Below are 13,132 nucleotides of genomic sequence, written 5' to 3'. Positions count from 1 at the left end.
CTTATGTGTTTTAAGCAGCTTCACTACACCGAGGATATCTACTTCTAAGTTAGTCATGTTGGCAGATGTTCTTGATTCGAATTCTGGAATATTTACCTCATCTTCTTTTGTGAAGGAATTTCGGAAAACAGTGTAACTCTGCTATGACAATGGTGACGTTATTAACAACAGTGCCACTAAAGCAAAGTGAAAGTATGGATTGCGTCTTGCCGCTAGTCTACATACGACCAGAATCTATTTGGGTTTTCTGACAGAATTCGAGACAGTTTGGTTGTGGAAACTATTAAAGCATCTCGCATTGAGTTTGCGCTAAATTTCGAGCTTCTGTAAAACTTCGTCAGTGTTAGGATTTTACATTCATTTCAACTTTTTTCGTTGCTTCTGCAATAATGTTATGGCCTGTTTACCATCTGTTATTTCCATATCTTATAACGGGATAATATAACCATCTCTTATTTCGGAATACCTCTCAGTTGCCGTTGATACAATTTCTTTGAATTTAAACGCCATCTAGTCGACGCTTACATAATCGGATTGGAAGGACTGGAGACTGTCTAGTAGGAAACTGTTAAGCGAATTTTTATCTGCTTCTTTTTTTTAAAAAAGAATGTATTTACGTTTATTTTTGCGGGGTTTGGCTGTTACGGTATTCAGTCTAACTACAACTACCTAGTGGTCACTAATATCTGTATCTGTCATGATGCCCCCTATTTCGTCAGCATTATTTGTTGCTAAGAGATCAGAGATGTTTTCGAAACTATTTACACTTCGATGAGGCTCCTGAACTAGTTGTTCAAATAAATTTTCCGTGAAGGCATTCAGTAAGATTTCGCACGACGATTTATGCCTACCATCGACTTTATACCTGTATTCTCTCCAACATATTGAGGATAGATTGAAATCACCATCAGCTATAATGGTATGAGTGATGTACCTATTTGAAATGACACTTAAATTTGCTTTGAGCTGTTCAGCACGTGTATCATCCAATACGGGTCGAGGAGGAGGGGGTCGGCAAAAGAAACCAATTATTCATTTGTTCTGGTTGTAAAGTATAAGCTCTGCCCAAGATAAATCACAGGAACTGTCTGCTTAAGTTTCACTACCAGATAAACTGCTTCTGACAGCAATAAACATTCTATCACCGACGGTATTTAATCTGTCATTTCTGAACAGTGTTGTTGCATCCTTTGTAAAAATTTCAATTGAACTATTTCCGACTTCAACCAGCTTTGAGTGGCTATAACAATTTGAGATTCAGTGCTCTCTCTAAGCACTTGAAGCTCTGGTTCTTTTCCAACACATCTACGACAGTTTACGACTGCAATACTGATTGTGTACCGTCTTTGTGTTCGTCCTGCACTGTTCGAAATTAAAGTCCTTCCTGCACTTTCCTGAGACTCTCTAACCTAAAAAGCCGCTCAGTCCCCTCCACCTAGACCCCACTTCCCGTGCAGACTCTTCCTGCATATAGTGGACTTCTGTCCTGTTTAGTGGAAGCCAGAAACCGCCCATCCTATGGCACAAGTCAAGGAATCTGCAACCTACACGGTCACTGAACCGCCTGAGCCTCTTATTCAGACTCTGCACTCGGCTCTGTTCCAAAGGACCACAAGACTTTACTTCTTCAGCTTGCCACCAGAAACCAGAGAGGATCTCTTCCAATCCAAAGGGACACACATTGTTAGTGCTAACATTAGCCACCATCTGCAGTTGACTGCACTCTATGCTCTTTATGGCATCTGGAAGCAACCATTCCACATCTGTAATTGCTCCTTCCAGTATGTGCACAGAGTGCCCATTGGATTCCTTCCCCTCCTTCGCAGCCATATCCCAAAGAGGACCCATTATGAGTCTAACATTGGAGCTCCTAACTGCAAGTAATCTCAATCCCCATCAGTGGTAAGACCTTACAGGCCGAGAGGATTCCTCTGGAACAGGGTGAGCAACTTCATCCGGCTCACGGATTCTGTCCGCCGCAGACAGCGCCCAAAACCAGTCCGTCAGACGAACCAGGAAGGCCCTCCGATTGGCCCCTCGGAAAATCTTTCTCTGCCGGCCACAACTTGGAATGATCTACCACTCGACCATGGATAAGGGATCAACATCAAAGCCTGAGGCAGCCACTTTAGTCCTTTGGATCGCCCCACCTGGCCCCCCACCATCAAGCCCATTGGCAGCAGCCTCAAGCTCCGTGACCAAAGCCAACACTGCCTGGAGCTGTGAGCAAAGTGTTACTAACTCAGTTCACATCTGAACACAGCAATCACAGTTCCTGTCCATACTAAAGATGGCACGATAAATACACACACACACACACACACACACAAAACATAGGAATTGAAGTTAAAGCTGACGAAATGTAAAGTAAGTTGCTTTTTATGAGAGTTTGTGTCAAGTCACAGTACATCCATATCTACATCTACATCTACATAGATACTCAGCAAGCCACCGTAAGGGTGTGGCGGATGGGATGGTACCCTGGATCACTACTTGTCATTTCCCGTCCTGTTCCACTTGCAGACAAGGCGAAGGAAAAACGACTGTATGTATGAGCCCTAATTTCTTGTAACTTATCTTTGTGGTCCTTTCGCTCGATGTAAGTCGGCAGCAGTAAAATCATTCGGCAGTCAGCTTCAAATGCCAGTTCTCTAAATTCCCTTCCCTCCAGGGATTCCTATTTGAATTCCCGAAGCATTTCTGTATCACTTAAGTTTTGTTTGAAAATCTGATGGGCTGCTGCTACTATGAGAGTTATCACTCGACTGGTGGATCTAACTACCACAAGTGGCTCTTGAAACACAAATCACAGATGTGATGCAAAGAGCAGTTCTATGAACTATACAGTCAATGAAGTGTGGAACTGTGTCTGATAAATACACAAACATGTATGAAATATAGGGACTGATGCTAAATAACACTAACAAAATTTGAAATAAACTGCTTGCTACGAGAAGCTATGTCAACTCGCACTGCTCTGATTAGCAGCAGCTGCTGCTGCCACTGCTGTTATGAAAGTTCTTGCTCAACTAGGGGCTGTAACCACTACAAGTGGCTCCTGAAACACAAAACAAAAGTCTGGTGCAATGCAAACAGTGGTTCTGTGCACACTAATGTGTAATGTTGCTAATAATATCAAATAATGTGAGCAGAACTACAATCTGACTTCTATACAAATTCAGTACAGTAATGCAATCATTGTAAATAAGTGTTGTAAAATGATTTTTCTGTTTGGTGATGTATGGCTACAATAACATAACAATTATCATATGCACCTGAGTGTATTGAACATTTACATGTTATTACAAGAAGTTTATTACATTTTAAATGAAAATATGTTAAATTCTTTTACTTATTCCACATCCATTATGACCATTTCACATGGTATAAGTGGAAGGTGCACAGCATATTTGTTTTTTTTTGTAAATATTTATTGTGTATTCTTGTTTTTGTGATGCAGTCTGGATCCTGGAAAATCTTATTATGGATCTGTTGGAATGAGAAGTACATCTAATCTAATCAAAGTGATGTTGAAAAGGAACTCTTTACTAATTAGAGGAAAACTGCTTTAGAATATACTCTTACTTCTCCTTTCAAGCTCAACTTTTATACATATATATGTTGATATACTATCTTAAAAAGTGTGTGTTCTTCCCCTTTCACTATTTATGAACACTGTGAGCAACTGTACCATTGTTATTTGACAATTTAATGTTTCTCTGAACAATTATCTCCAAACCAATTTCATTAATAATATTAAATAATTTATCACCTATGCTCATTAGCTTTTCCACTAGATCAACATTATCAGCACACTCATAAATAAACAGGGAAATTAAAAAGATTCTCATTTTAAACTAGGCTTCATCATCTAAACTACACAGTGTATCGAAATGGAAATTTATTTTGCTTGAAATGAGTTTTTGGGCTTTTATCTCTTACCTTTATCTTAAGCCTCTAACAGTTTGAAGGCTTGAGTTAATGTTTTCCAGATCCAGTTTTATACTGTCACCTGTGGGAATTAATGTGAATTAGTTCTAGAACAGTTGTTTTTGTCTTGTTTTTTAAAAAACATTTCTCACTTTTATCATTGTAAACAATGCTCTAGTATGCATTCTACGTTTCTTTTGCTTGGAAACATTCAGCCCAATGGGTCAGTCATCTGAAACATCTGAAGTGGACCTTATGGGACATAGAACAGGTAGCTGAAATACATAAAAGCACTGATGTAAATTTTTTGGAGATTTATATTGATGATTAAGCAGTATTATGACTGGGCAGTCACAAGGAACTACATTAAACAAATAATCAGCACTCTGCAGAAAAGCATATCAGTAACCTACATTTGGAGTGTTACCTAATTTTGTGAAGTATCATGCTGGTCTTTACAGCAAAAGTAAGATACAGCAGTTAATGCCTGCATGAGGCTAATACAATGTTTTTGACATAGTTTGACTTTATCCTGCTGTTTGTTACAAACTAAAGTGATTTGTGATCTGTTTCATGCTTTATCTGATAGTACCTACAGGTAAGCACATCACATAAAATATCTGTTATTTCCTTTATTCTTGTGTATATATATTTTAATGTATAAGCATTCAATTCACTGTGTTAAACATATATCAAGGGATGTGGGTCTTAACAAATACTAAATTTCTACATAACATTTATTCAGAGTAATATATTGCTCGTGTAATTTGTAATTTATACATAATAACAGCATAATGAATAATATAAAACTATACTGATGTTTGTGAAAAATTATATCTCTAGTAAAAAGATCGCTTTAACATTGTCACATTCAATTAAAGCTGACTTTAATATCTATGTGGGATAGTGTGCTTCTACATGGTTAATATCGAAGTTCACAATGTAGGATTAGTAGTTACTGGAGGATAATGATGGACTAGTTACCAAATAGTCAAATCAATACACATTAAATGGGAGATATGTCAGGGAAGTAAGCAAGCCACAGAAGCAGTGGCACTTATCACTCTTGAAAGAAAGCCTGCTTATTGCTTGCCAGATTTTCATGTGCATTATTGTGCAAGCTGGATCACAATCGGGACATTTAGTGAAGTTTCAGAATTTTCTTTACAATTGGTCTTATCAGAGTGTACAGCGATTAAAGTTTTGTACAGTTCACATACATGAACACAAGGTCTTTCCAGTTATGAAAAAGTTTTTATAATGATTGATTTATGGCTCCTTCATTTGAGCAGGAGTAATTACATTTTAGTAAAATTTTTAGCACTGTCCTATAAATATAACTGTTCTGAATGAATTGTGTGTGACAGTTTCTTGAAAATTATTATGCTTGAAAATTTGTAACTACTACAATACATATAATGTCATTTCTGTGTGCAACTTTGAGAGGCAGTTCTACAGGAGCAGTAGATCCAAGCCTTGTAGCTCATGTTTGCAGTTTGCGTCTGGTGATTTGATACCAGGAACTTAGTAGTTGGAAGGGATTAGGGGGAAATGGCAGGGAGTGATTAGTTTCTGGATGTCAGTGGGCTAGTGGCTTTAGTAGAATAAATCATTGGAGAGACTACCAGTATAGATTGTGAGAAATCTGGTACAAGAGCAAATATGTTTACCATAAATACATTGGTTGCAAAAAAAGGTATGTGTTTTTTGCAGTCAGACTGAATCAGCCCATTCAAAGGAAATGTCACAGTCTGAAATGTGTCACCCGTATATACTCATGATAAATGTTTCTAAAAAGGTTACTGTGGTGTGAAATGCAGATCAAACACAGTGATAAAGTTGAGGTTTTGAATAGTTTTGTAGAAGCTCAGAAACTTTTTATTTGGTATAATAAAAATTCACATTCAGATTTAATGGGTGCAATAAACAAATGCTGACAAAGAATTTGTGTAACACTGTAAAAACTTGTAAATCTGAAGAGTTTAAATCAGTAAGAAGTATATTTGGTCTAGTTTAAATTTAAGTTATTACAGCAAATGGAAAAGGTGCTAACTAGATGATTGTGATAAAATGAATGTACAGAATATTAAAGAATAAATTCTTAAGACAGTGTTATGCACTAAGTTTCTTGTAAAACTTGTTATGGTGTATCCCATTTTTACCTAATGTGTTTGTGTGACAGGGAGGAGTTCAGTCAAATGTTGTCCCACCTGAGTTGACAGTAGTGTTTGATGTAAGATTGGCTCTCGATGTTGCACATACAGAGTTTGAAGAAATGGTTAACAAGTGGTGTAGAGAGGCAGGAGAAGGAATATATGTGGAGTATGAACAAAAATGTCCACTAGTTGATGCAACAAAACTGGACAATACAAATCCATGGTGGTTGGCATTCAAAGCTGAATGTGACAAAATGTGAGTATGTGACATGATAATAAGTCAGTATCAATTTTATTAACAAAATGTTCTAGAGAAAATGTTTAGAAACACAGTCATAATATTTGAAAATTATAGAAGTGTTCTTATTTTATTAACAAGCAACATCTGCATATTTAAAACTGAAGTTCTCCATTTATTGCATGTATATTTACTTATTAATCTGGAAATTCAGCATGGAATTATTATTGATATCAAGTGCATTTATTTTTGTAATATTGCAAAGAGACTGTAATATGCAAACTAGAACAAATTTTTGGAAAAAAAATCTCTGTTTAGATATCACAAACAAGTTTTTGATTGTATTTCACTTGCGTATAGATAATATGAAACAGTTCTCATAGGTAAAAGTGTAACTTTGAATTTAGAAAGGAGCAGCACATGTATTGATTTCTTTATCTAGCCATAGATTAGTTCACTTTTTTAAAAAAATTGCGTGTATAATCTACATATCATACATCTAACTTGGCTAGTCTTGGAAAGGGGTATGTTTGGCAAACTAAGGGTTCCTGCATAAGGGACTGCCCAGTATTGCCACCCTTCTGCTGCCATAAACCTTGGGATACTTGGGCGACCACCTGTTGGTCATGATGGTGGAATGTTTTATGCCACAAAGGTATGCTTTACCCTAGGGCTAATTATCTGGATTGTGAGGATAATGTAAATTTCTGTAACAAAACCTAAGTTAAAGGTGAGGTGTGTTCTGATGAGGATGGAGGGTGTGTATGGGGTGTGGGGGGTGGGGGGGGGAGGGGCTGTTTAGGAAAATCAGTCGTTGTTTGGTAACTTCTGGGGTTGGCCCTGTTTGATGCACATCAGTTCCATTAGGCTTAGATATGCATAGCTATGTATAAATTCAGTGTCTTCATTAATTTGCTGTGAATATCAAATACAAAACAATACCAGCAGTTCAGATTGTATTTTGGACTGTAACAGAGCCTTAAAATTCAGAAGTAAAGTTTAAAACTAATTATGTTGTTGTGCTATGCTGATGAAGAGTTTGGAATCTGAGAAGTTTAATTAGTAGTAAGTAACCTAGTCAGGATCAGATATATAGATGTAATAAAATCTCGAATATAAATGTCTGCAGATATCTGGAGACAGCAGCAACAAGCAACTGCATTTTTAGTAGACAAATTGATATTGTCATATGACGACAGAACAAGTGTTAAAAACAGTTGCACCACCCACACAAAATACAGAAGAAATTTAAGCACTAGTGAATCAGACTTTTAAAGAGAATGCTATCAATATAAAACAGAACCTCTATAACAGAAATCATTCTACAGTTATCAGATTTACTGGCAGTAACAAAGATAAAAGTGACATAAATACTGCAACATAAGGATATTTTATACAATGTAACATAGTGAATGATAAGTATGCACAGTATTGTTAGAATGCTGATCAATAATATATTTACTACATAAGTAGTGTAGTTGAGTTACTAGTGCTGTAATTTTGGTAAATGAAGCACAAATTTCTTTTAGTAGGTATTTGTAACAGTTCTTAGGAGTCTTAAAAGAAACAGATTAAAGTACTTCCTACTAAAATTTTCTGAATGATCTCATACATACCAGGATAACAGCCAACAATATCAGACTTTGGCTGTTATTATTATAGTAGGAGAGTTCAGTTTTTTTGGTGAGTGGTCTCCTTAATTCCCACAATATTTACACTCTACCACAACTTTCCTACTATAGCAATAACAGCTCAAATTTGTGGAATTGTTAACTATAAAATTTTAGCGAAGGAGCAAGGATTGTAGGGAGCAGCAAAGAAGAGGTTCTAATAAGTCGGAAATTAAAAAGGACACAGAAAATAAAAACCTAAAATAAAAAATACCATGAAAAATCACTTTTATCAGATCCAAAATACAGTAAAATGTGTGTTCCTCAGTGTATTGTTATGACCAGTGTTGTTGTTTGTAAAAATCAGTGATTTTTCAGAAAACATTAAAAGGAAAATATTTATTTGCTGGTGATATTAACATTTCACTCACATTTAGAAGATGTGAATGCATGTTGGTTTGAAAAAATATTTTATGAATTTGTATATAAAATTGTAAGCTCTATTGTCGTGTGCATTTGGATTTCAAAATATTTTTTTTTCTCTCTGTATTAAGGGATCTACTTGAATTTACCCTTCTGATTGTCATCCTTATGATCAATCCGGCATCAAAGTATTGATATTTAGAGTTAAATAAACATTACCATTAAATTTAATTGAGTGCTCTTTAGTTCTTATCTTTAGCATAATTTTCATTTACTGTGTGGTTCTATTTATTTCAGGAACCTCAAATTGGTGCCACAAATATTTCCTGCAGCCACAGACAGCCGATATATTAGAGGGGTAAATAAGTAAAATTCTGTTATGCATTGACTGCTTATTATTCAGGATAAAATTTTACATTAATCAGATATACTCTTAAACAGAATGTTACCAAATACTTCACAAGTACTCAAGTGTACTCTATTAATGAGAGTGTTTTGTTTTGCTGGGTTGATAATTTGTCTCAAAAAATTAAGTTTCTGGAAGGAGAGGATGTTTAGAATTATGTCTAACCAAAATTGGTGCAAGAGATGTTGCCCAACAGTAATCTGAAAGTTCACGAAGCTACAAGAATTTGACTTGACAAGAATTATCTATTTTATTTTTCAGTCTGTTTTCAGTTATTGTTCCTAACTATACCTGTCTGGAAGAGAAACTGGCACATACCTTTACAGGCAATACACCATTTACTGTTCCAGCTGCTCATGTTTTATTAGTTGAACTGTTTTGTGCCACTGTAAGTGTTCAAATCACAAGACTCTGAATTAAACAGATTATATTTTTTAAAGCAAAACAGAACAATCAAAGATATACCAGTTAAAATCAGTTTGATCAGGGAAGTTAATAGCTAGGACAAGAGGTGAAAATTTAAATAAGTGTTGGCATGACAGCATACTCAGAGCTGTGTAAGTGTACAAGGAAGAAAATAAAAACAGATATAAAAAGATAAAACAAATATGCCATAAAATTAGCACTAGAGAAGAAAAGGATCTGGAAAAAAGTTAAAGCTTTTGACTGGTAAAAAAATAATAGAAATTATTACTGATAAAGGGTACATAACTTTCCTAAATTGCTCTGTGCAAACACAGGAATGATTCCTTCAAAATGGCAAGGCTAATTGCCTTCCTCATCCTTAACATAACAGTCAGAACCTGTGCTCCACTTCTAATGACCTCATTGTTGATGGCACATTAAACCCTAGTTTTCCTTCCTTCTTTTCTTCCTTCCATCAGTTTACTCCCTTTTATCTACAAAGTTTTGACTAAAGTCTTGATAAATTGCATCAATGCTATTGTGGAAATATACAAACTGTAGAACAAGTTGGATGCCACACTGAGTATAATGTAACTGATTATATACTGATTTGATTGCTCACATTCAGTTGGCCCCTCCATGAACAGTGGAAGTTGACTGAATTTGTGCTGCTCCAGAATGTGTACTATCACTGCCAACATATGCTACGTACCAGTATTGTGTGCCATAACATGGAGCCATTGTGAATATACTGTTGATTTGGGGTGCTGTTGCACATAGTGATTTTTAATATTATTTGCAAAAATGAGTGAAGAGGTTGTGCCTGCTCCAGCTAGTGACTCATTATCAACTTTCATGTCAATTCTGCAGTGCATTAACCTGTTACACATTAATTCCTTTTATAGGCTGTAAAATGGGTGCTCAGGGAGAAGGTGGCAGGGTTTGTTGTAGCAGCTAATGTTATGATCCGATCCCAAGCTTCTGCTCCCAGCATCCTCAGGGCCCAATTAAAAGTGTGCAATCGCCCTGCATGAGGTAGTTAGTTGAACCAATGAATATGAAATATCACTATTCATAGCCTTTATAGACGTTGATAAAGTTTTTGGTTCTGTCAGCCACACAGCAATTGTGTGTGCTCTGGCTGAACAGAATGTAGATATGAAGTACACAAACATTGTATGTAACATCTGTGCTATCATTTGAAGAGGAGTAAAGTAGGGTGATCCTATATCCCCAAAACTATATATAGCTGCCCTTGAGAAAGCTATGACACAAAGTTTTTGGAACAAAAGGGGAATGAAAATGAATGGGAAAAGATTCACTGACTTAAGATTTGCAGACGATACAGTAGTCCTAGCCAACAATACAATGAAACTGCAATCATCTATAAAGGATTTATCAGATAGTTGTGAAAAAGTGGGCCTTAAGATAAATCTATCTAAATCAAATACTATGCACAACAAGTGGGTAACTACAAGACAAATAATAACAAACCAGAACTATTTAAAAATTAATGTTTATCTGAACTGTTAATTGATGGCCAAGGAGAGATGTAAGAAACAAAATTGTTTCCATATGTAATATGCAATTTAAAAAAGGTTGTTTTTGAACAGTGTGTTCTTCCTATACTAACATAAAGCTATGAAATTATAATTTAAATGAGTTTTTGAAAAGTGAACTATGAACAGATGAGAGAGCTAGGGAAAGAAAACTCCTAGATCCCACTAACAAGATTTGGAAAAGAAATAAGATCAAGACATAAGATCAATAACAGGAGTTCTCACAACTTTATGATAAATCCGTTATAGAGGAGTGTAGTTGTATTGTGATACTGGTTAGGACTACTGTATCATCCACAAATCTAGTGACTTTTTTCCCAATTTATTGTAATTCCTTTGACTTTTCAAATAACTTTGGTCATAGCTTTCTCAAGGACAGCTAGGACAGCTATAGTTTTGGTGATGCAAGGTCTCCCGGACACGACATATCACATAAAGAAATGATGGAAGATGGGCAAAAGCAGAACTAGAGTGGAACCCCAGAGAGAAAAAGATCACAAGGCAGGCCACCTGACCATTGGAATGACAAACTGAAGAAATTCACAGTGGGCACACAGTGGACAGTAGGAGAAAGAGGCTTGGAAACACCAAAAATGGCTGAAGTACCTGAGCAATAAATAAATAGCTTCAGTTTTATCACTGCCTGTAGTGTGTCCAGAGATTATGATTCTGTATGAGACTGTTTTAAAATATCCAGATAAAACCATTCAAATCTGGAATATTGGTACATTATGTAAAGACAAATAATATATCATGCAAATGTGTAGAAAGATGTAAATAAGAAGAAATTATTTTATAATTTTGCAAGCAATGTTACTGAAGATTTTGTTTATCTTGAACCATTTTGCTTCAATAATTTTAGCATTTTGGAAGTCAGAAAAATGTTTGTCTGAAATTCTTTAATGCAAACTTGTCTTTCCAAACTCCACTATCTGAAGACCATACAACTGAAGGAAGTCATGGTTCCTCTGTTAGTAATGAAGTTAACTGTAGAAGACAACAACAGATCATCAGTTGTTGTATTATGGGTAGTACTTGCCTTTATTTACATGGATGTTATGAGAAGTCATGTGGTTCCGCTGCTTTGAAAGATATCGATTGGTTTTCTTGAAGGCACCAAAAAATGTCTGTTGTCACGGTATTACCATGACAGCAGTAGTCATTCTAGTAGACAGAGTAAAACAGCAGCTCATTATACATTCAGTTGGTGCATGCAGTGCAATTTTGCAAACTATTGCTGTCCTTCCTTTATCTGAAAGTGAGAAGCTGCCCTGTTGGTAAATAAACATGTTGCTTGAGCAAAGTATGTTCTAGTTTCTGTGAAAATTGCAATTCACTACCATTAAAGAGAACTTCTTTTGCATTTGAAACAATGAGAAAAAACACCAGCAGGAACATTCATGTACCAGTGCCAGAATATATATGATCTGCATATGTTATTTAATAGAAGGTTTCCCATTTAGAAAAAGTCATCTAAGGCTGCTAGTTTGTAAAATGTCATGTGGGCTTAGTAGACAGCTGAGACTGCTACCTTTTATTGTTCACATGTTAGTCTTTGTTTTTTATCTTGAGTGGTAGTTTGTTTTACCATGTAATCATGTTTTGAATATTTGCTCACATTTCTGTTTCATGCTTAATTTGTAAATTACTGACGATGACAACTCACTCTTTAGAGAGCACTCTCATATGTATGTAACACCAAATATTACAGAAGACATGTCTATTAAATTAATAAGAGAAGCTCCAGAATCTTTCTGACAAGCAACATGAATAGTAAAACATTTTGCAGTTGGCAGAATGCAAACTTTGGCTTATAGTTTCATACCCCAAAATCTACGCTAACTACACCATAATGATGATATTGTAATTGTGACTTTCTTGTGTGCCACAGATCACCTGAAAGCTTTAAACACTGATAAGTCATTACCTGATATTTAATTATGATAAACTATACTCATACAAATGACTTTTTGGGAAATCCTAAATGTACTGATGTTTTCAAACATCATTTATTCATAGGACATAAGTTGTAATATAAAACACACCAAACACAGGCTTCACAAAAGTCAATATAGTTTCTCCCAGGTTCTTCACCCAAAGTATATTTTTGAAAGAAGCGGAGCCAGTGCCCCTCGTAACATATCTGTAAATAAAGGCACATTTTGTTTTTATGTTCTTATTGGCATCGATGTCTTAGCAACTGCAGGGTTAATTTCTTCATGATTATTCTTGTTTATACAATAAAGGGTGGGATCACTTCTGTAAGAGTAGTGCTATAGAATTTCATTCTAGTCCTACTGAAAGTGGTGGATTAGTTCTTCTCATTGGCCACAATAAATGGTCAGATCACAGTAAATCTATTTAAGTTAGAGGTCCTGTATAAGAACTGGTCATTGAATGTATAC

At 35.7% G+C, this 13,132-nt stretch overlaps 1 protein-coding gene across 1 annotated transcript in view; it reads left to right on the top strand.

Moving 5' to 3' along the window:
- Window positions 1-13,132, top strand: part of LOC126298104 (aminoacylase-1A-like) — a 94,273-nt gene that overhangs the window by 79,737 nt on the left and 1,404 nt on the right. Inside the window, exons 6-7 of the mRNA XM_049989426.1 lie at window positions 6,113-6,342; window positions 8,655-8,715. Of these exons, the coding sequence (XP_049845383.1) occupies window positions 6,113-6,342; window positions 8,655-8,715 (291 nt within the window). The remainder of the gene's footprint in view (window positions 1-6,112; window positions 6,343-8,654; window positions 8,716-13,132) is intronic.

The sequence above is a fragment of the Schistocerca gregaria genome, chromosome X (assembly GCF_023897955.1).
Source record: "Schistocerca gregaria isolate iqSchGreg1 chromosome X, iqSchGreg1.2, whole genome shotgun sequence".
Classification (NCBI taxonomy): domain Eukaryota; kingdom Metazoa; phylum Arthropoda; class Insecta; order Orthoptera; family Acrididae; genus Schistocerca; species Schistocerca gregaria.
The sequence above is the reverse complement of the archived record's forward strand: the minus strand, read 5'-3'. Positions and strand labels throughout refer to the sequence as shown.